General features: G+C 38.4%; 1 protein-coding gene across 3 annotated transcripts in view; it reads left to right on the top strand.

Annotated features, from left to right (window-relative positions):
• The window catches only part of GALNT1 (polypeptide N-acetylgalactosaminyltransferase 1), a 135,004-nt gene extending 110,402 nt beyond the window's left edge, over positions 1-24,602 (top strand). For all 3 annotated transcript variants that reach the window (XM_058557001.1, XM_058556997.1, XM_058556998.1), the window contains 6 exons: positions 88-205; positions 1,709-1,889; positions 2,760-2,899; positions 18,581-18,679; positions 19,436-19,570; positions 24,383-24,602. In XM_058557001.1, coding sequence (XP_058412984.1) covers positions 88-205; positions 1,709-1,889; positions 2,760-2,899; positions 18,581-18,679; positions 19,436-19,570; positions 24,383-24,529 — 820 coding nt within the window. In that variant the 3' untranslated portion in view covers positions 24,530-24,602. The remainder of the gene's footprint in view (positions 1-87; positions 206-1,708; positions 1,890-2,759; positions 2,900-18,580; positions 18,680-19,435; positions 19,571-24,382) is intronic.
• Positions 24,603-24,936: the final 334 nt, after the last annotated feature.

Below are 24,936 nucleotides of genomic sequence, written 5' to 3' on the forward strand. Positions count from 1 at the left end.
AAACAGTTATAAAACTACTTTTAAAAACAAAAACTGTAAATTTTAAATTGTTACAATTAACGGTATAGTATTATGATTGAATTTCAGAACACCCACAATGGCAGGAGGCCTTTTTTCAATAGACAGAGATTACTTTCAGGAAATTGGAACATATGATGCTGGAATGGATATTTGGGGAGGAGAAAACCTAGAAATTTCCTTTAGGGTAAGTTCCCTTTGAAAAAAGTAATCTTCTATTTAACCTCAAATATAGATATACTTTAATCATGTTATCTCTAAATAAAAAATAAAAAGTGAATTTAATATGAGTTTAATCAGACTTCAGAGCCTTCAGTCCATAAAAAGTTTGGTGATACTATTAAGGGTTCATTATAAACTATTCTAAGCAAATAATTCAGTTATTAGTCTACCTATAAAACTTATACAAGATTCCCTAGTTGTTTGTAATTTCTGTTATTTTCAAAGAAGTAATTCAAGCTCTAAAAATAAACAAAAAATAACACGTAGTCTGTATATGCTACTTTGGTACTTAATTGCCAAAAATGTAATTTCACTTTCTGTAATATGCTTTGTCCTTCTGGTGTGAAAATTGATCTCTCTTACATAAAACCTGGCCACTTTACCAGCTTTATATTTTTCAATGCAAAGAAAAAGGCAAAAGAATTCTGAAGTTACTCTAAGTTGATTTAACCCAGTTGACCTTAAGTCTTAAAATCAGCATGTTATTTAAATGACAGTGTATTTCTGAAAATAATCAACTTTAGACACATAGCTTATAGTGGAAACCACACTGAACTGCGCTGTAATCTAAGTCGGCCAGCTCACTTTGTTCCCAGTGGATCAGTTTGCCCTCTTATGAAAGGAGAGGTTTAGACTCAGGATCATCTTGGAGATCCTTTCCAGCTGTATCATTTTATGATCCTGGGAAAATGTTAAAGTAGACACACTGAGTATTTAACAAAATCAAAACTTTTCAGAATGTGTTTTAATTGTAAATAGTTAATAGATTTTGAACTTACGGAAAAATATATTTTGAAAGGAGCAGAAGGATAATTTCATTAAATTAAAGATACGAAACCATACTTGATGATCTGTCTTTCTTTTACCCCTTTTTTGTTTTTATTCTCACAAAGACAACAAAGCATATTATCACTGTCTCACTGAGTAACTCGTGAGAGATCCAGTTTAGATTCCTAGGTTCTGTTTAATGTACAGGCTATGACATAAGTTTGGAGAAGAAACAGGTACGACTCGGTCTGAATTCTCCATGGTCAGAGTTTTTTGACCATGAACCATATTAATAAATACATTACATGTTATACACACACAACACACAAAATGCAAACATTTCATGAAACAGTTATGTCCTTGTTAGCAAGTTCTGGTTGCAATTCATCAAATTTGAATTTATGATCCTTTTATGAGTCATGGCCTGCAGTTAGAAAACTACTGCTCTAGACCCCATGTTTTTCTGTATTGAGCCTTTAACCTATCTTTTCTGAATTTAACCTTCAACTTCTGGTTTGATCAGACCAAAAATTAGAGAAAGGTTTGCTCCTGAGGAAGCACTGGCTTTGTGACTGCATAGCAGGAGCTCCACTCTACACCCTTGATTCTGTGAAATTCCAACTATGACACTCAATAGTTGAGAACTATTCTTTTTTAACTATCAGTGTTTAAAACTGGTCATCTTTGCTATTGTTTTCAGATTTGGCAGTGTGGAGGAACTTTGGAGATTGTTACTTGCTCACATGTTGGACATGTGTTTCGGAAAGCTACACCTTACACGTTTCCAGGAGGCACAGGGCAGATTATCAATAAAAATAACAGACGACTTGCAGAAGTGTGGATGGATGAATTCAAGAATTTCTTCTATATAATTTCTCCAGGTTAGCATTATTTTGCATTAGAAATACAGGACTAACTTCTTGTTCCTGATCCTAATGCATTCTGAGCACAGGTAAGAAGGAGTGGAAAAGAAGCTTTGAGCAGAGGCGAAACACCTTCCTCCATAGGTCATTGTAAGGAATAAATGAAATCATACACAGTATAGAAAGTGCTTAGCAGAATGCCTAGCATAATATATTATTAATAGTAATAAATTAAGTCAGTATTGCAAAATTTAATGTTAACCCAGGTGTTATCCATGTTCCTTTTTTTTTTAACCTAACTGCAACATTTAACATTTGTATGCAAGTGTCCAGTATTTCAAGGCCAGTTCAGGGGCCTATAGCATGCCTCAAGGGACTTCTCTCCAGGAACTTTTCCCTGTTCTTCAGAGTTTTGTGGGAACAGCTGTTTCGTTAGCTGTAAATCTGCCTAACATTGTTAGCCTTCTATCTTCATTTTTTAATTACCACATGACTGTCAAGTGGCAGGGTGCACAATTCAGTGAGTTGTGTAAGAGAAACCTGACTGGAAACAATTGCTCTGTTTAATACTTGGGCAAAATAGATCTTGTTTTGTTTTTGCCTTAACACATATTAAAGTTTTTTGATCCCATGTAACTTATATTTATGTGTAATATTATTAGTATGTATATCATTCTCACATAAATTTAATTTTTCTTTGAAAAACACTAATATATTTCCTTGTTTTATACTTTGGGAGGTGGATTTATGGTGTATCACTTGTATGGTCACATATCACCAAAGTGATACCACTTTTCTCATTCATCTGGCTTGTTAGATGCAACATATAAATAGAATTGTGTTACCTAATAGAACATTAATCATTCAGTTACTTATTTCTATTAACAGGTGTTACAAAGGTAGATTATGGAGATATATCATCGAGACTCGGTCTAAGACACAAACTCCAATGCAGACCTTTCTCTTGGTACCTAGAGAATATTTATCCTGATTCTCAGATTCCACGTCACTATTTCTCTTTGGGAGAGGTAAAAAAAAAAAAAAAAATGTATTCTATGTCGTTATTATGTTCTCACTTATTTATCACAAACAATAGAGGTTAAACTTCCAACAGGGGAGTACCTTCATGTTAAAATTACATAACCTCAAGTGTGGGAAAGTTCTTGTTAGTTGACACAGTCTACCTCATAACTTGAAATCTTGTTAATTTTTTATGATGTATTTTATTAAAATAAGAATAGTCTTACCTCTAACCTTTCACAGTTGGTCTCTTGTTACAATACATTAATGTCTTCAATAGACTTCTTATATTAACAGACTGACCCATTCAGATGAAACCATATATTCCTAAATCTAATGCCTTAGTATTAATGTGTCTGAATTAAAGCTTGAGCAACTTCAAAGTGAAGATAAATTATAAAGAACTGACGAGGAAACTTGAAAAACCATTTATAATAAATTGTATTTTTAGCACCCATTTATTTTCCTTTAGGAATTCTAAATCTCAGTTTGGGAAGGGAGATTGGAAAGAATGTTGGTAAGCATGTTGTTTCTGATGATGCCTTTAGTTATTGCTCTTGAATTCAGCAGCAAATTTTCTTGAAACCTGAAGTAATTTGCTTATTAATGCTTATAATTAGTTAACACAGTTAGTTGTGCTTTGGCGTTTGGCCTTTTTATCCTTTTGGGTGCCCATAGTGTAAGGTCTGGTGTGAGAGAGACCTGTCTTACCTTCTGGTATAACTACCAGGATGGTCACAAGGAACCATTTCTTGTGCCCCGTTCCACCGTATTCCTAGAATGTTGATAGCCATCCAGTCTACCTCCCAGCCAAAGCTGTGTTCTGTGTATAAGGATAATCCAAATAGGTCCTTCCCTTTAGCCCAGTGGTCTGATCAACTAAAGGATTCTGTTAGTTTCCTAGGGCTGCCATAATAAAGTACCACAAACTGAGTGGCTTAAATAACAGAAATTTATTGTCTCACAGTTCTGAAGACTAGAAATCTGAGATCAGGGTTTGGGCAGATTTGGTTTCTTCTTCTGAGGTCTGTGAGGAAGAATCTGTTCTCTGCCTTTCTCTAGCTTCTGGTGGTTTGCTGACAATCTTTGGTGTTCTTTGGTGTGTAGAAGCATCACCCATCTCTGCCTTCGTCTTCATATGGCATTCTCCTGTGTGTGTGTCTGTTTCTGAATTTCCCCTTTTTTTAAGAACACCAGTCTTATTGGATTAGGGCCCACCCTAATGACCTCATTTTAACTTGATTACCTCTGTAAAGACCCTGTCTCCAAATAACATCACATTATGAGGTACTGGGGGTTAGTATGTCAACATATGAATTTTGGGGGGACATAGTTCAGCCCATAGCGAGGATTGAGCTAGGTAGGTCTGGGTTGCAATTTTAGAAAGGCTTGATTGACTTCTGGCTCATGTATGCTTCTTAGGCCTGGTCCTCTAGGGCTTTTGAGTAATGGCATGGAGAGGTCTCTGTGTCTCAACCCTGAAAGTTTTCCCTTTTTGAGGATAGTACTTTAGCCTCCAACCATATTCAGTGGGGGGACCAGTTGTTATTTTTTGCAGGTCTTCTGTCTAGCAGGAATTTGTCTCCTAAGCACCGGGAATCCATGGAAAATTTCATTCTGCCTTTCCAGCCCCAGCTTCCTACCTACCCAGAGCTCAGCAAATGTCCCATCAGGAAAATGGCCTTGCATTTTGGGCTCCTCTAATTTTTAATTTGTCATGCTAGCGCCACATAACCAACACCACTGTGCTCTTTCCCTGGGGAAAAGGTTCTCTTTAGGTCCATGCCCCGTCCTCAGCCTGCACCATCAGCACATGCCCTCACAGAGGAAGACAACTGGTAATTGTCAGCTCACCCAGGAAGAGCTCTTTCTTCTCTGGAATTATAGTTCATCTCATCCTAATTGCTTCCATAGCTCACCAATAGCCTCAAAAATAGGACTTTTGCAATTTAACTGTTTTTCCCCCTAGTTGTTGAGGCAGAAGTGTTAGGCTGCTATGTCCTACAAAGAAGCAGTGTTTCTCCTTCTCTTCTTTACTACAATATAATACCCCAAACCAATGGGCCATAAAGATTCCAGATCTCCCTTCTTTTTTTTTTTTTAATTGATGTTTTAATGGTTTCTAACATTGTGAAATTTTGGGTTGTACATTTTTGTTTGTCCATCACCCCATATATGACTCCCTTCACCCCTTGTGCCCACCCCCCACCCCCACTTCCCGGGTAACCACAGTCCAGTTTTCTCTGTCCATGTGTTGGTTTATATTCCACATATGAGTGAGATCATACAGTGTTTGTCTTTCTCTTTCTGGCTTATTTCACTTAACATAATACGCTCCAGGCCCATCCATGTTGTTGCAAATGGGACGATTTTGTCTTTTTTTATGGCTGAGTAGTATTCCATTGTATATATATGTACCACATTTTCTTAATCCAATCGTCAGTCGAGGGACACTTAGGTTGCTTCCACTTCTTGGCGATGGTGAATAATGCTGCAATGAACATAGGGGTGCATAAGCCTCTTTGGATTGTTGATTTCAGGTGCGTTGGATAGATTCCCAGTAGTGGGATGGCTGGATCATAGGGCATCTCTATTTTTAATTCTTTGAGGAATCTCCATACCGTTTTCCATAGAGGCTGCACCAATTTGCATTCCCACCAGCTGTGTATGAGGGTTCCTGTTTCTCCACATCCTCTCCAACATTTGTTGTTTTTTGTCTTGGTGATTATAGCCATTCTAACGGGCGTGAGGTGGTATCTTAGTGTTGTTTTGATTTGCATTTCCCTGATGATTAGTGATGTTGAGCATCTTTTCATGTGCCTATTGGCCATCTGTATATCTTCCTTGGAGAAGTGTCTGTTCATTTCCTCTGCCCATTTTTTGATCGGGTTGTTTGTTTTTTTGTTGTTCAATTGTGTGAGTTCTTTATATATATTATGGAGATCAACCCCTTGTCAGATGTATGTTTTGCAAATATTCTCTCCCAGCTGGTTGGTTGTTTGTTCATCTTGATTCTGGTTTCATTTGTCTTATAAAAGCTCTTTAGTCTGATAAAGTCCCACTTGTTTATTTTTTCTTTAGTTTCCCTAGTCTGGGTAGGCATGTCATCCGAAAAGATTCCTTTAAAACCAATGTCAAATAGTGTGTTGCCTATATTTTCTTCTATGAGTTTTATGGTTTCAGGTCTCACCTTCAGGTCTTTGATCCATTTTGAGTTAATTTTTGTGAATGGCGATAGCACATGGTCCACTTTCATTCTTTTGCATGTGGCTGTCCAGTTTTCCCAACACCATTTATTGAAGAGACTTTCCTTTCTCCATTGCATGTTCTTAGCACCTTTGTCGAAAATTAGCTGTCCGTATATGTGTGGTTTTATTTCTGGGCTTTCAATTCTGTTCCATTGATCTGTGTGTCTGTTTTTGTACCAGTACCATGCTGTTTTGATTACTATTGCTTTGTAGTATGTTTTGAAGTCAGGAATTGTGATGCCTCCTGCTTTGTTCTTTTTCTTTAGGATTTCTTTAGCTATTCGGGGTCTTTTGTTGCCCCATATAAATTTTAGTATTCTTTTTTCTATTTCTGTGAAGAATGTCATTGGGATTCTGATTGGGATTGCATTGAATCTGTAGATTGCTTTAGGTAATATAGACATTTTAACTATGTTTATTCTTCCAATCCACGTGCATGGGATATCTTTCCATTTCTTTATGTCATCGTGGATTTCCCTCAATAATGTCTTGTAGTTCTCATTGTATAGGTCCTTCACCTCCTTGGTAAGATTTATTCCTAGGTATTTTATTCTTTTTGATGCAATTGTAAATGGTATTATCTTTTTGAGCTCTCTTTCTGTTAGTTCATTATTAGCATATAGAAATGCAACTGATTTTTGTAGATTGATTTTGTACCCTGCAACTTTGCTGTAGTTGTTGATTGTTTCTAACAGTTTTCCAACAGATTCTTTAGGGTTTTCTATATATACAATCATGTCATCTGCAAATAGAGTTTCACTTCTTTGTTACCTATTTGGATTCCTTTTATTCCTTTTTCTTGCCTAATTGCTCTGGCCAAAACCTCCAGTACTATGTTGAACAGGAGTGGTGAGAGTGGGCAGCCCTGCCTCGTTCCTGTTCTCAGAGGAATGGCTTTCAGTCTTTCCCCGTTGAGTATGATGTTAGCTGTGGGTTTGTCATATATGGCCTTTATTATGTTGAGGTACTTTCCTTCTATTCCCATTTTATTGAGAGTTTTTATCATAAATGGATGTTGTATCTTGTCAAATGCCTTCTCTGCGTCTATTGAGACGATCATGTCGTTTTTATTCTTTGTTTTGTTGATGTGATGTATCACGTTGATTGATTTGCGGATGTTGAACCATCCCTGCGTCTCTGGTATAAATCCCACTTGATCATGGTGTATGATCTTTTTAATATATTGTTGTATTCGGTTTGCCAATATTTTGTTGAGGATTTTTGCATCAATGTTCATCAGCGATATTGGCCTGTAATTTTCTTTCTTTGTATTGTCTTTGTCTGGTTTTGGTATCAGGGTGATGTTGGCCTCATAGAATGATTCAGGAAGTGTTCCATCTTCCTCTATTTTTTGGAATAGTTTGAGGAGGATGGGTATTAAATCTTCTTTGAATGTTTGGTAAAATTCACTGGAGAAGCCATCTGGTCCTGGACTTTTATTTTTTGGGAGGTTTTTGATTACTATTTCAATCTCTTTACTTGTGATTGGTCTATTCAGATTCTCCATTTCTTCTTGGTTCAATTTTGGGAGGTTGTATAAGTCTAAGAATTTATCCATTTCTTCTAGATTGTCCAATTTGTTGGCATATAATTTCTCATAGTATTCTCTTATAATCCTCTGTATTTCCATGGTATCCGTTGTAATTTCTCCTCTTTCATTTCTAATTTTATTTACTTGAGCCTTTTCTCTTTTTTTCTTAGTTAGCCTGGCTAAGGGTTTGTCTATTTTGTTTATCTTCTCGAAGAACCAACTCTTTGTTTCATTAATCCTTTCTACTGTTTTTTTGGTCTCAATATCATTTATTTCTGCTCTGATTTTTATTATTTCTCTCCTTCTGCTGGCTTTGGGCTTTGTTTGTTCTTCTTTTTCTAGTTCTGTTAGGTGTAATTTAAGGTTGCCTATTAGGGCTTTTTCTTGTTTGTTAAGGTGGGCTTGTATCGCTATGAGTTTCCCTCTCAGGACCGCTTTTGCTGCATCCCATATGGTTTGATATGGCATGTTATCATTTTCGTTTGTTTCCAGATAGTTTTTGATTTCTCCTTTAATTTCATCAATGATCCATTGGTTGTTCAGTAGCATGTTGTTTAATCTCCACATTTTTGTCACTTTCCCAGTTTTTTTTTCCTGGTTCATTTCCAGTTTCATAGCCTTATGGTCTGAAAAGATGCTTGTTATGATTTCAATCTTCTTAAATTTATTGAGGCTTGCTTTGTTTCCCAACATATGGTCTATCCTAGAGAATGTTCCATGCGCGCTTGAGAAGAATGTGTAGTCAGCTGTTTTTGGGTGGAGTGCTCTGTATATGTCTACTAGGTCCATCTCGTCCAGTTTTTCATTTAAGTCTAATATTTCTTTATTAACTTTTTGTCTGGATGATCTATCCATTGCTGTAAGTGGGGTGTTAAGATCCCCTACTATTATTGTGTTGTTGTTGATTTCTCCTTTTAGGTTTGTTAATAGTTGTTTTATGTACATTGGTGCTCCTATGTTGGGTGCATATATATTTATAAGTGATATGTCTTCTTGATGGAGTGTCCCTTTTATCATTATGTATTTCCCTTCTTGTCTTTCTTAACCTGTTTTATCTTGAAGTCTACTTTGTCTGATATGAGTATGGCAACACCTGCTTTCTTTTGTTTGCCATTAGCTTGGAGTATTGTCTTCCATCCTTTCACTCTGAGCCTGTGCTTGTCTTTAGTGCTAAGATGTGTTTCCTGAAGGCAGCATATTGTTGGGTCTTGCTTTTTAATCCATCCTGCCACTCTGTATCTTTTGATTGGAGAGTTCAATCCATTTACATTTAGGGTAATTATTGAAATATGAGGGCTGAATTTTGCTGTTTTGTCACTTATTTTCTGGTTCTTTTGCATTTCCTTTGTTTCTTGTCCCATTTGTTTTGGACTGCCAATTCAGTTTGGTTGTTCTGTCTTATGATTCTTCTAGTTTTCTCTTTGTTTATCATATGTGGTTTTAATTTGATTATTTGTTTAGTGGTTACCTTGAGGTTTGGGCAAAAAATCTTCTGTATGAGATAGTCCATTATCTGATAGCCTCCTATTTCCTTATACTAAGTCAATTCAGTCACTTTCCTCTTCCCCTTCTAAGTTGCTCTTGTTATACCTTATTCTGTCTTGTGTTGTGGCTGTGTGTTTACAGTGATGAGGTTAAATTTATTTTTGGTGAATTTCTTCCTTTGATCTTTGAGTTTAGTATTTAAGTGGTTGCTAACCTATTCCGGTAAAGATCTACTATTTCTCTGATTTTGTCTACCTACTTTTCTCCTTACTCCAAGCTTTGTGTTCCCTTTCTCTTCTTGTTTTCAGGCCTGAGGGCCTTCTTGAGTATTTCTTGTAGTGGGGGTCTCGTGGCCATGAACTCCCTTAGCTTTTGTTTATCTGGGAGAGTTACTATTTCTCCATCATATTTGAAGGATATTTTTGCTGGATAGAGTATTCTTGGCTGAAAGTTTTTGTCTTTTAGTATTTTGAATATATCATTCCAGTCTCTTCTAGCCTGAAAAGTTTCTGTTGAGAAATCCGCTGAGAGCCTGATGGGAGTTCCTTTGTACGTTATTTTTTGTTTTTGTCTAGCTTCCCTTAATATTGTTTCTTTGTCGTTGACCCTGGCTAGGTGTCGTGGTGAAGGCCTTTGTCTGTTAATATATATAGGCGTCCTGTTGGCTTCGCTTACTGGTATTTCCTGTTCCTTCCCCAGATTTGGGAAATTTTCAGCTATTATTTCCTTGAATAGGCTCTCTGTTCCTCTTTCCCTCTCCTCTCCCTCAGGAATACCTATAATTCTTATGTTACATTTTCTAATAGAGTCCGATCAGATCTCCCTTCTTAATAATCTTCTGACTTACCAAGGTCCCTCGGTTTATTAGGTCAAGGCAGTGATTTTCAATTTTCTGGTCACAACCCAGTAGTGGTTTATAAATCAGTTTAGCTGCTTATGACCACCATTGTTTAATAGTCTGGAAAAGAAAATATGAAAGTGCATTGGTTTATAGTAAAGGAATTTTGTTTTTACTGGGTCAGTCTGCAATTCATTGCAAGTCTTTATAAACTTTTAATTGTAAAATTGACTTTTAAAAAGCATATGAAACCAAATAGGAAAAAAATATTCAACCTTTCTGTGACAGAAACTGATAGCAGGACAAAATTTCGTTTTGTTAAGTCACAGCAGCAAATGATGATATGTATGAACAGGGCTACAGCCAGGCCCCATCCCAGGACTGAATCTTCCTGACACTCAGGAACAGTCAACCCCCAAACCGTAGGAGGTTGTCACTTCTTCATTCCTTTCATTTATTCAACAAAACTATGTGATAGGTACTATTTTAAGTACTGGGAATATAGCAGTAAATAAAATAAAGTTTCTGCTCTTGTGGATCTTACAGTCTCTGGAGGAAGACACATTTTTTAAAAAATATATAACTCATCAGGTGATGGTAAGGGCAAAGGGGATAGAGAATGACTACTGGGCATGAGTAGTGGTGCTGTTTTATGTAGGGTAGTTGAAAAAGTCCTCTCATATAAGGTGATTTTGAGCAGAGATCTTAAGGAAGTGAATGAGCAAGACATGAATTTTGGGGAAAGAGTGTTCCAGGCACGGGGAAAAACAAGTACAAAAGTCCTAAGACAAGAGTGTACTTTGGCATGTTCCAGAAACAGCACAGAGTTTGTCTAGAATGGAGTGAACAAGGTGGGGGAGGGTAGTAGAAGATAAGGCCAAGACGTAGTGAGGGTCAAGTCACATAGAGTTTGTAGGCCATGGTAAGGACTTTGGGTTTTATTCTGAGTAAGATGGGAAGCCATAGAGATATGAGCAAACTTTTGTTGGAAAAGGATCAGATTGTCTGCTACATCAAGCAAAACTATATGAGAACAAGAGTAGAGCTGGTGTATCGGTGAAAGGAAAAGAACAGTCAAGGATTATATTAAGATTTAGCTTGAGAAACTGGGACAGTGAAGTTGGCTGTACTGAAATGGGAAAGCCTATAGAGCAGGTACAGAAGGCATTCAACAGTGCAGTTTGGGACATGTGAAATTTGATCCAGGCAATGATATTGGGCAGGTAATTGCATTTAAAAATCTGCAGCTTGGACGAGAGGTTGGGGACGGAGATCTAAAGTTAGAAGTGGTCGGTATATAAGTGGTTTTTAAAACCACAAAACTTCATGAAATCACCTTGGGAGGAGTGAATGTAGATGATGAAGAGGTGAGGACTGAGGACCAAACCATAGGAAACTCCAGAATTTAGAAATTATGAAGATGAAAAGGAATCAGCCAAAAGGATTGAGAAAGTGACCATTGAAGTAGGAGAACCAAGAAGGTGATGTCCCAGAGACTAAGTGAAGTACTTGTTTCAAGATAGAGGAAGTGATCACTGTTTTGAACATTGCAGAGAAGTGGAGTGAGACGAGTATTGAGAATTGGTCTTTGGATTGGCAAGGGAGAAGTTGTAAGTAGGCTCCATTTCACTGTGTCAGGAGGGTCCCCACTGATACAGGTAGGGACAAAATCCATGATGGCTTCAAGGGAGATCAGGAGAAGAGGAAGGGGAGATCATGAGTGTGGACAAGTCTTACAAGAAATTTTGTTGTAAAGCAGAAGAGAGAAATGGATGGTAGCTGGAGGGGAATATGGGGCTAAAGAAGGGGCTTTTCTTTGTTTTTTGCTAAGTTGAAACTGCGTGCTGATGCAAGTGACCTGAAAGAGAAAATGTGAAGATGCTAAAAAAAGCCTCTGAGAGTAGGAGTTGTGTCTTTAGTAGGTGGGAGGCGATGAGCTCCAGTGCACAAGTGCAGGTAGTGGTGGGGGCCAGGGGAAAAGACAGTTCATCCGTTGCAATAGGAAGGTGGGAGGAATGGGTACAAGGGCAGGTCAATTGTAGATTTGGGATAGAAGCTGGTAGTTTGTGGTGGAAGTGTGTGGAAGTTCTCCTCTGATGACTTCTGTTTCCTTAGTTGAACATGGATCATCGGCTGAGAGTGAAAAGAGGGTACTGGTGATGGGGGTTTGGGGAAAGAGGAAGAGATGCAAAGTAGGATGTGGGAGAGCAAATAGATCACAGAGGGGAGCCAGGTGGTGGTGAGTTAGAGTGAGCCATTGAGCTGGTTTCGTTTGCTCCAGTGCCAGGGCAAGCACAGACTCCCCTGTTTGTGCTTGGTAGTTACGGAGGCTACTTCCAGGTTGACTTGAGCTCCTTGCCTCAGAACTTCGTTGTGATTTGAGGAATTCACACTCAAACAAGTGAGGGGTATGCTGAGGTATTCTTGCCTCGTTAATGAGCATCTGTTCCCTTTGCTGTAGCCGCATTCCAGTCAAGAGAGGCCCAGGGTGGGTGATGTGCCATGGGAAAATTTATAGCACTTCCTCCTATAACTTGCCTTTAGAATAGAGAATGAGGAGTTGTTTTTTTCCTTTGAATTAACCCAATTTGGACAACACCTAGGCATTGTTAGCTGGGCCAGAATATAGGCTTATTACAAAGAGCCGCTTGTCTTAACCCATAGTAGGTGATTGCCAAGGCAAGCTTGCCTTTTACCTGCCTCTTGCCAGCTGGCTTTCTGTATAAGGAACAAAGTTTACCTTCTGTGGCTTGCTTTTATTGCCTTATTAACTAAGCAACTGGTCTTAAGCTTGTATGCCCTTAATACCAGGCCACACTATCCAGCTTAAAGCTCTGATTTCTGGGGCTGGGGTCATTCTGGTACAGCCAGGGATCTTATGCTTGTGATCATAGCTCCACCTGCCTTCACTAGAGACTGAAATTTAGTCTTTCAGGGATCTTTTGTCATACTTCAAGGGTCTAGGGAAACCTGAGCTCATAGGATTTTAGAGGGAAATTAGAAGGTATAAATTTAGAGTCTCTGGCTTTGCTAAGTCTGACTGTCATAGCTCCTGCAAGACCTGGAACTGAATAAATGTGTTTCATTGTGATATCTAATAGTAATTAATCCAGGAGATGAATCTTCTAAACAACAACCACAGAAAGCAAATGATCTGGACCTTTGATGGTTTAGCCAGTCTAGGGACTGACCATTTGCTTCTCCAAGCAGATCCAATAATCCTAAGATTTAATGAGCATGAATTCTATGTCAAGCACTAATCTGAATGCTTTACAAATATTAACTCATTTTATCCTCACATCATCACTATGAGATAGAGGTGCTCTTATCCCCACTTCACGGTAAGTAAATTGAGGCATAAGTAAATAGTTTAAACAATGGCTCAGGTCACAGCCACAAAATGGGAGGGACAGGATTTGAACACAGGCAGTTAACCACTGACACCCATACTCTTTCTCATATCTAACCAATATTTCCCTTATGACAGAGAGTGAAAAAGTGAATTCAGATTCCATTATTCTAGATTCCAAAAATCCTTTAACTGCTTACAGTGTCCACCCTAATAGAGGTACCAAGATTCTAGAGGAGACTATAGTAAAAACCAAGAAACTTAGGCTCTAATTTCTTGTCTGTTTCCCAGGAATGACTGCATTCACAATTATTTTAATTATGGTCAAAAATAATATTTTAGTGATAGCTATGTACAACTAAGTTTCTACTTGAGAAAGGGGTTGATGGGTTGCTGGATCCGTGGATAAAGAAGGAAAACCAACAGTCATTGTGGGCCTACTATGTGTCAGTTTCTGCTAGCCCTCTGTATGTGTTACCTCACTGAGAGATTTCAGCCAACCTGGGAGAGACATTGTTATCCGTGTTTGACAGATGAAAAAATGAGGTTCTTATAGCAACATTTCCCAATTACTGTGTTTTAAAGAATGCTGGTGTCTCATGTCCCTCAAGGTGCTCAATTAGAAAGGCAAGGGGTGGGGGAGAGGGGGTGGGGCTGGTGGCCAAAAATGTTTGGGAAATGCTGCTTTCTATGTCTTATATCCTTCTGTACCACCAGTCCCCACCCTACCAAGAGTCACAGTGTATTATAAGGCTTTGAGAAGTCCTTCAGTAAAGGAACCTATTTAAATTTAACTCTGTATTTCCCAAACATATTTGATCACAAAACCCCTTTTTTAGTGGAGTGTGTGTCAACATCTGGCCATATACTGTTGTTCAGATCATGGTTTGGGGAATCACTGTCTTGGAGTACTAACCTGCCATGGTCTCATGGCTAGTAATGGTAGAGTTGAGAGTGAGGCCCAGGTCTGCATGTCCCCACACCCTAAGCTCTCTCTCCTACCCATCCGCCTCCAGACACCTTGAAAGTGCGGCTATTTCTCCCTGACCGCCATAGTTCAGATATTGCTATCATTCAAATAGAAAACTTTCTAACTCCTCACCCTTTGGCATTCTCACAGTTGTATATAGTGCCTGCAGCCATTTTTGTTTGGCTTGTTGGCAAGTCTGGCTCTGTCAGGAAAGATGTATTATTCAGTCATAAACAAATCCTGTAAAAAGGACCATTAGCCTGCTAACCTTCCCCCTTGAAATCATTTAGATCCCCTAGGACTTCTACTAATTCCAGAAAGTATGATTCAAACTCAGGCACTTCCTCATGCCTTTCACAGAGCACCAAGGATGTGATAATTTGGCTTCATTAGCATGTTTGCACAGTTTCCCATCATTCACAAGTAGCCCCTCACAAATGATGGAAGACTTATTCTTGTGTGTCAGCATCTAGTCCTGAACATCCAATGTAGTAGCTACTGGCCACATTTGACTATTTAAATTAATTAAAATTAAATAAAATTTAAAACTCAGTTCTTCAGTCATACCAGCCACATATATAGTGCTCAGTAACAAGAAGTAAAAGGGGAAAGAAGTGTTCAGTAGCCGCATATGGCTAGTGGCTTCCATATTGGACAGCACAAATATAGAACATTTCCATCATCACAGCAAGTTCTATTGGACAGCGCTGGAGACATTAACACAGATAGCCAACACAGGAGGTTATCCATCTGTCTTGCTGTCATTTCCCAGATTTCTCCCTGCCAAGGCCCTAAGTTGAGATGTCCATGTTGCTTGTCAAACGCAGTGTTTTAAAAACTCATAACTACTGTATACCCTCTATGGTTATCTTTACTCTCAACTAATTTAGAGTAGGTACATCTTAAAACAACTTTTGTAGGGATGTTCTATATCAAGTTCCCAAACCATCCTGTCAGGAGTTATTTTCCTGCTAGGTTAAGGATCATATTTATATTCAAGAGTATCTACTCCAATGAGGAAGAGCTCCCTTCTTTTCCCATATCAAATCAGTCTTTTAGTTTAAGGGTCTCTGATAATTTAGAATCTCAGTTGCCACAAGACATCCTTATGATTCCCAAATATGTTACCAAACAAGAGGACATCTCTCATTTCTCTTTCCAAGATAGTCCTCAAGATGTCACTTGGAATGTGAGTAAATCGGAAAGAATTGATAGTGTAATAAGACCACTAAGCATTCTGCTGTCAATCCACACTGTATATATACCAAAAGATGGGACAAAATCCTCTGTAGAGTGGGAGAAACCAGAAGCTAGCCCATCTTTTCTTTAGCTTGAACTTCAGAATACTCCCTATAAGTCAGGAGGTTCCTACTTTTTTTTTGGTTTTACTCCTACTTTCTTTTAGAAATCTAACAAAGGAGACATTTGATTTGAACATGCTTACATTAACTAGTCTTAAATTCTTTCATGTATTTTCTTCTTCTCCCTGATAACATGCCTACATTTTTTGTCATTCTGTATTTTCTAAATGCTGTTTTTTCAGTGACTTTTTACAAGTGTCAGATTTTGGATAACCAATTCTAGTACCTATTTGCATCCCATTATAAACACTGGCGCAAGTGTATGTCACCACTGTTTCTACCTTCCACACCTTACTAGAAAGCTGGTAATTGGTTAAATAGCCTTAAAGCTATATATAGAATTAAAATTTTGAACATCTGATTCAACATCCCTAGAAAATATGTTCGTTCCTAATTTTTTCTTTCTCCCAAGACTTTTTAAAGTTAACTCCCACCAAACAAACTTATTAACTGGCATCTTAAAGGGCAAATTGTTCCCAAAACTCACCCCCTGGTCATCCTGGTTTTTCATGTCCTTGAGAAATCATCTTACACACTCGTAGGTGAGGTAGTCCACATGTATTCCTACAAGGAGAAGGACGACATTCTCTGAAAACTGTCTTCTCTAGAAGACACTGTTTAATGTCTTCTGTGTAGAATCCACTGCGTAGAAGAACCAGCCTGGAGAGCAGATGTCCTCTTCAGCTACAAAGATGCCACCTATTTGTTGAGCCAAATAGAATCCTCTCTCCCTTCTAATGTCAAAGCTACCTAGGGACCAAAACATCAATAGCTGCCCTCTTTCAGAAGTTCCTGCTCCACCTCAAATGTGCAGGGCATCGCTCCAGTCCTCCCCTGCATTTTCGAGGAGTGCTGTCAGGCCCCAGCAGAGGCCCACAACCAGGTCCCTGACCACCCATCTCAACTGGGCCCCACTGACCACATCTTGCTGATCCAGGTTCATCGTCACTCTAACAGTTGGCAGGAAAGAGTGGTGTCCAATCCTTGGAGAAACTCTCCTTTTAACATCTGATGGTCAGTAGTAACCCCAAGGGAGACTCAGATATCTCATGTCAGAATACAACCTGGAATTATTCATAGGAATGTTGTAAGGATGATATTAACTGTAACATACAAAACTTGTAGTACAGTGCGTAGTACAGAGTAAGTACAATTTATTTGCTATAATTTTTTAACAACATCAGTTATGGAAACAAAACAACAAAAGTTGATTTATTATAATTACAGAGTAGTAGGGAGCCCTGTTACATTTGGAGAGAATTGTATTAATTTTGACTTTGATAAAAGATAACCAACTATGTAACCAAAACGCCATTTCATATGAGAGAGAAACCGAGGATAATATTGGTTCTTTAAGTATTCGTATGGCATTTGTTACCTTTCTTTAGCAACCTTTACCCTGTATATTTGAAAGAAAAAAATTGAGAAAAAGAAAGAACTGGAGAGTTTGTAATTTTTTTCAAAAGTACAACAAAATAATTGTTTTATTTGAATATATGAGATAAAGAGTCACCTAGTTACAATTTGAACTAACTTCTTTTTCAAGTAAGATAGCCATGATCATCAAGTATTTATTAATTATCCACTGGAGTGCAGAAAGATGTGTTTTATGCAAATTGGTATCTAACTATAAAACCTTTTATAAAATCTGTATAAGAATAATAGTTTTCCGAATTAAAATAATGGATAAAACAGATGATGTTAATTATGTGGTGTAAGAATTGCTGGATATGATGTGCTGGACCTGGGAAAAAAAGGATCCTAGGATTTCCATCTTGCATAGTTGGACAAATTGTGGGATTACTAATAAAAATAGGGAGATCAGGAAAAAGGGAACTTTCGGAGGAACGAAAATGAAGTTTGTTTTAGATAGCAGTTCTCAAGGTCGGGTGGAGTAGCAGGGGCATATTAAAATATTGAGATGAGGAAGTATTAGCATTAAAAGGTTAGAAAATCCTGTTTTGCATGAACTGAGTTTAAGGTTTTGATGAACTAGCCAGATGGAGGTGACTAGCAACAAGGTGGCAATGCAGGTTGTTACTATTTCTGAGCCTACTATGTGCTAGACTCTGAAATAGGTATGTGGATGCATTGTCTTATAAATGGCTTATGTGTGGTTTTAACTTTACCCCCACTTTATCACACACAAAATTAGTTACTTTTTTTTTTGTATCTACATGACACGACAGATGTAGTTTATTACACATCTCCCTTCTGGCTTACTTGCTAACAATACCAATCCATGGGAATAGATTTAGGACTTTCAAATGTCTGTTAATTTACCATATGCTTTTAAACTGTAGTGGTTCAGAGGAAACAAAGTATCAAGGGGCATTGCTTAAAAATTCTTCCTAATTCTGATAACTGATATAAATTCCTTTTATGTAATTAACAAATATTTAACAAAAGAGCATTTGTACCACATCATGCTGAGGCTTCCAGTTAAGCCAGACTCCAAACTCTGATTAGAAAATACCCACCTTGAGTCTCCGAAGAAGTCATCAGAGTAGTTATCAAAAGTAATGCCCCTTATCTTGGCAGTTAACAGTGTCCACAGGGAGTTGTTAAATTGCTTTAAATTATTAGGCAGAGTAGAGCTTATTGAACTAAATACAAATCCTAGAAGAACAGCTTGGAAAAATGAAAGAAATAAGAATTTAAAGGATTTCTCCCTGAAACACAAAAATTATATATATAAACAGTAAGACCTTTCTAGACCACAGAATTTTAGATAGCCAGACAGTGATTCCCTGTCTCCACGCTGCCCCCTTCCCCACCAAACACATAGAGCCCTTACCTCAGGAATATGAGGTTGTTTTATAGTAGTGGAACGTTTAGATTGATTTTAATGTCTAGTCTAGTTATCCTCTCTGACTCCTGATATTTTCATTTTTCATTGTCCCGTAGATACGAAATGTGGAAACAAATCAGTGTTTAGATAACATGGCTAGAAAAGAGAACGAAAAAGTTGGAATTTTTAACTGTCACGGTATGGGAGGTAATCAGGTAAGTATTTTAATAAAGCTTTAAAAGGGATAATTTTCAGGGCCAGCCCGGTGGCGCAAGCGGTTAAGCGCGCGTGCTCCGCTGCGGTGGCCTGGGGTTCGCTGGTTCGGATCCTGGGTGCGTCGCAGATCCCGGGTGCGCACCAACGCACCGCTTGGCAAGCCATGCTGTGGCGGCCTCCCATGTAAAGTGGAGGAAGATGGGCACGGATGTTAGCCCAGGGCCGGTCTTCCTCAGCAAAAAACGAGGAGGATTGGCAGATGTTAGCACAGGGCTGATCTCCTCATAAAAAAATAAAAATAAAAGGGATAATTTTCAGATTTGATTTCTTCTGCCCTTTTTATCTCATGATATCATTCAGGAAATATTTCCCTACCTTTAAAGAGAAAATAATAAAGACCTTTAGGAGAAGGGAGCCTTCAATCCAGTGATTATTTTTAAATGAAACATTGTAAAAGGCCCCTTGTGAGAACTGTATTTATATTGCTGTGCATGAGATTAATTTTGCCCTTTTTAGTCCAACAGATGACAACCCTTGTTACACTCAGTGTATATGGAGAACTCAAAGTCATTTATTCTCTGTGCAAAATTAGTGGTAGTTTTTCTGAGTCATTTATTCTCCATTACATTAATAAAGTTACAAAATTGTGTATTTTGAAATACTTGTTTTTTTCCCTGCCAGAGTATTGGGCATATAAAACACTGACTAATTTCTTTTACTGTTAAAGCATATATGTGTGCATTCGTGTTTTTCAGGTTTTTTCTTATACTGCCAACAAAGAAATTAGAACAGATGACCTTTGCTTGGATGTCTCCAAACTTAATGGCCCAGTCACAATGCTCAAATGCCACCACCTAAAAGGCAACCAACTTTGGGAGTATGACCCAGTGGTAAGTTATCCAGTTGCATATAGGAATAAAGTTATGTGTGTCGTTGGGTATATTTATATACTTTATAGCTAAAAGAATGAATTCCTGTGGAGTGAATATGGATCAAATTGTTCTTGTACTCTAAAAATTGACAGATGGGAAAAACCATGTAAGTAAAATAAACATGTTTTAATCTCCCCAATAATTAAGTTAGTCTTGCCTCCAGTCCCTGGGTGCTTGTCACTAAGTAGCCACTCTTCCCTCTGTATGTCCTCAAGCTCTGCAGTCTAGCATGGGAGAAATGGAACAGTAAGTAGGCTTTTTAAATTACTGAATTAAACACTTAGGTAGAAGGTGACCTTTAATTAACGAAATTCTCTGGCTCATAATGATTTTTCAGTGACATATATAACAAAACTTTTTATCTTTATCTTTGCTTTCCTCTGGAGCCTCTCCCTCTCCTCACCTACTATATGTACTCAAAGGTACTTACAAGATACTAGTTCAATCAAAGGTCTCCAATAAACCTCTCTCCCTTGCCTCATCTCTGGCTAACCTCCTAACTTGTGCTTTTGCTCTATGGTTCTGGAACCAGCACCAGCATCTTCAATATGTCTTTCTCTGGTTCCTTTTCTTCTGCTTACAAGCACTAGTTTTCTTCTTCATGTTAGGAAAGACTTTTGTTCCTACTTTACTTTCTAGAGACCATCCTACTTTTCTTCTGCAACCTGCATTGTATGACAGCGAGTGAATGGCCGGCACTCGTGCCTCTGGTTCTCCAACCCTGGCTCCTGCCTTGGGCTGACGTTGTACAGAAACAGCTCCTGGATGCAGAGCCAGGAGCATTCCCATCTCTTTTTCCTTCTCTATAGCATTTACTATTGCTAAGCAGATAATATTTTAAAATCCTCTTATCCATTGGCTTTAGATGCACTAAAGTTTCTTCTCTTAGCCTTCTCTCTGTTCCTTTTGTCTGCTTGGCTCACTCTGCTTCTTCATTCTACCCCGTAAATGGAGATGTCCAAAGTTATGACTGACCCTGATCTACTTTAATCGTCAAGCTGCTGTTCCCTGAACATAGCCTCTACTTGCCCACTTTACATTAAAGATCATACAATTCCCTCTGCCTAACAAATCTTAGCCATTCTTGAGGGCCCAGCTTTGACATCACTTCCATGAATCCCAGCAGAAGTTAGCTCTCTCTGTCCTCATTTAATTATAGTCATCTCTGATCCCTGTAATGCTGTACTTAAATCCACCAGTCTTTTCTCCACTGTTAGATTGCTAGATACTGGAGGGCAAGGCCATGTTTTATATATCTTCAGTATCCCTTCACGGTGTCAAACTATAATAAAAATAATATTAAATATAGTAATAGCTCAGTTAATATGACCATTGGAAATGGCCTGAATATTCTGTTCTAGAATTCTCCATGGTGTGTGTTACTGCCATTTTGTGTGTAGCTGCCCCATGCACTGCAGGATGTGTAGCATCTCTGACTCCAGATGGTAAATGCCAGTGGCACCCCACAATCATTGTGACAACCAAAATATTTAAAAAATTAAAAAGCCTCCCAATTGTATATTCATTGAAAATGACAGTATATTAATTAGGTAACATAAAACCTATTTATAGTAGTATGAACAAATAGGGGTTTATTTTTCAAAATAAGTCTGGAAGTTAATGGCTTCTGGTGTGAATTTAATGGCACAGTGATGTCAGGGATAACATTGCTGGAGTCTTCTTGGCTTTTTCTTGTGGCCAGAAGATAGCTGCTGCAGCTCTTACCATCATATCCCAACTCAAGACAGGAAGAAGGGAAGAAGGAATGTTGCACTACCCCATGTATTGCTCTCTGTCAGGAAAGCCAGAGCTTTTCCTGGATCCCCCTCGGCAGACTGCTACGTCTCATGGGCCAGAACTTCATCCCATAGTGACCCCCCAGCTGCAAGGGGGGCAGGGAAAGCAAGCATTTGGTTTTCCAGTTGTTATGGTGTGATGTGGCCAGGAGACAAGGAGTGGGAATGGCTATTGGCTAATGGCAATCTCTGTATAAACTATACAGTCTGCCACAACTTTTATTCCAAAGGTAAATGTTTGATTTGAAATTTAAGGAGCTAGAGATGGTTTACAGTATTTAGAAAGAACGAGTTATGAGTGTAAAGTTAAAATTTTTGGAGCACTCTGCAAGGTGTTTTCCTGGAGATAAAATTTTAGTATCACGGGCTGGGTTCTCCCAGAAGCGGACTCTGAGATAAAGTTTAGTGTTCAGGATGTTTATTAGGGAGCACCTTTTGGATCAACACCTGTGAGAAGGAAAGGGAGAAGGCAAAATTGGGCAGAGGGAGGAGCTGCATATGGAGCTCGGGAACAGCCTGTCAGAGTTGTCCTGCCTCCATCAGTGGAAAACATAGCAATCTGGAAAAATAAAATATTTATATCAGAAAACTATAATCTAAACCTCAAATCATGAAATCTTAGATTTCAAAGGAACCCTAGAAATAAAATCCAGGACCTTGTTTTATACGTGTAGGCCCTGAAGCCCAGAATGGAAATTAATGGCCCAAGGTCACAGAGCAGGTAAATGGTGTAACCGGATCTCAGACAGACCTGGGATTCTTGATCTGGGATTCTTTGCATAATACCATACTGTCTTTGATTAAATTTGCACATATTTTTAAGTCTTGTTTATATTATATATTGCATAGAGTTTGTGACAGCCGGCTCTTTTGCTTTGACTACTTGAAATATTTTATCCCATTCTGGAACAAAATATAGGTTTTGACCTAGGTCTATCTGGAGATTGGGGGCACGAGGCAGCAAATTATTTTCCCAGGTTGCAGGTGGACTTGATGCAATGATAATTATAGCTGTTATCTTCCCCTTCTAACGTACCATTAGCTGTCTGCCACTTGTTTGTCTAGTTGCTTTAATCAAGCTTTTTCTGTGTGATCAGTCAGTGCTGACTGGGTCCTCAGCTGAGTACAGTGATGACCGTCCCCACAGTGTCACAAGCCACAGAATTCTGCACCTGCTGTCAGCAGCCCCAGCTGTGTCTAGAACAGGGTTCTTCCCCAGAGTCCAAGTCTCCTAACAGGAGGTTAGCCTTCTGAAATGATGAGAGATTCTGTCCTAATTTTAAGCAGTGAAATACCCAGCATGCAACAATAACCTATCTCTGTTACAAGTTTATTTTAATGAATCTAAATAAGTGAAACATACATTTTTAGAAATTATGAGAAAGACCAATACCCCAACTAATTTTTTGTTGTGTTTAGTTTTTTTGTTTCTAAAACTGACAGTGGGCTTGATGAAGGTTGCCACTCAAAGAAGCTTTGCAGGGCCTTCTGGAATGTCTGCGGGTTGTTTTTGTGCTTTGTTTTTGTCTTACACATGATTGAAGGCCTTGGCAGCAAGCAATGTGCATGGAGACCTTCGGCTCTCTGGCTGCCAGATTGTGTTCAGGGCTGCTCAGGGCATTGCTGGGATATTGAGTTTTCCAATAGTGAGTGCCATTTATCGAGAACTTACTCTAAGCTAGGAAGCACTTTCTTGTACAATATCTTAATGTTTACACATAACAACTCTTGAGTATTTTTGTCCCCATTTTATAGATGAGGAACCTGAGGCTCAGAAAAGTTTTTACTTAGGGGCATATAGTTGGTTTGTGACAAATCTGGAATTCACTCTAGAAATGGCTGACTGCAAAGCCCATCATCTCAACAAGTACACTACAGAGCATCTGCATAAGAAATAAAAACCACAGCCATGCTGACTCTCTTCCGGGTTCTATTCTTACACATTTATAAGAATTAAAGTGTATAATACTGAACCTCAAGTCAGTGTTGATAGTAAACTATGACATCTGCAAATGTATACTGCCTTGCCAGTTTCCACTTTGACTATAACACAGAAGAATAATAAATGACTGAAAGCTAAAATAGTTGTATGCAATCATTAGGTTTTAAGTTCAAATAGCTACAAGAGGCTTTACAAAAGTGAAATGTTCCAGATGTTCCATAAAAGAATTATGCTAAAATAGAGCCATGAGTAAAAGAGTCTGATAAATGTGTTAATAAACATTTCACATTTCCTTATAGTTGTATACACCTGTGGAATAACGCTTAACGCAAATTCCTACACAGCTGCTTTGGAGTCCTTAACTTGACTGGGGTGCGGTATCAGATTCATTAGTGTGGGTCAGTGAATCTGGTAACTCTCATCTGTCCTGTCGCTTTGAAATTATTCTAAAAGTCAACACGACAGCATCAAGTCTAGAATGTAAACAAGTAGATAAGGAAGATACATAGCTATGTCTATCAGCCATTTATTCAAGACTGCTTTATAAATCTTGTGATTTCTTATGATTATGAGTCTTCAGAAGGACCTGAGTTTCTAAGGACTTGAGGTTTGGAATCACAGAATTAATTTGAACAGCCTTATTTGAAATAAAGCAGTTTTCAAATAGCTTTTTGAAAACAGGTTGAGGATCCTAAATTAGGAACCATTAATATGATCTTTTTTTTAGGAAACTGAAGCACAAAAAAGTGAAATTTCTCACAGTGTTACAGAGCTTATGGAAGAATTGGGACTTAGAATTTAGGTCATTGTACTGCAAGTCCAGTGTAGCCCAGTGTACCCCAGTGCCTTTCTCCTTCCCACATAGCTCTTAATGCTATCTTTACATAGACACCTTTCTCCATTGTCTTTTAAATAATTTGTATTGCCAAAAAAAAAAGAAAAGAAAACACCTTTTCTACAGAAGAATTTAATAATCACCAAAAATTTTTGTTTTCCACTTTCATGTTAAGATTTTTTTCCTGTCACTTTCAGAAACTAACCCTGCAGCATGTGAACAGTAATCAGTGCCTGGACAAAGCCACAGAAGAGGATAGCCAGGTGCCCAGCATTAGAGACTGCAATGGAAGCCGGTCCCAACAGTGGCTTCTTAGAAACGTCACACTTCCAGAAATATTCTGAGACCAAATTTACAAAAAAAGAAAAAAATAAGGATTGACTGGGCTACCTCAGCATACATTTCTGCCACATTCTTAAGTAGCAAAAAAGAAGTGCTTTCCTCCTGTGGGATGTAAGGTTTATCAGCCATCAAAACTTAAGACTCCTCTCGCTTTTCACTAGCTGTGAACCAGCCTTCCTGTCCAAGGACATGAAACTACATAGTAGCGAGACTGTGCACACTGATGTTTACAAGATTGAACGAGTCTTTCATCAAGAATCATTGTAAAGAATATTCAGACAATGAGGCGACAAAATGTGCTTTCCGGAGATCTGCACCTTTTATGGTTTGCTTGCACATCAGTAATTTCTGCTGAACGTGCTGTCCTATTGAAGAGATTTCCAAGATTTTTTTCTGATTAGAACTGGTA

This window comes from Diceros bicornis, chromosome 16 (assembly GCF_020826845.1).
Source record: "Diceros bicornis minor isolate mBicDic1 chromosome 16, mDicBic1.mat.cur, whole genome shotgun sequence".
Taxonomy (NCBI): Eukaryota; Metazoa; Chordata; class Mammalia; order Perissodactyla; family Rhinocerotidae; genus Diceros; species Diceros bicornis.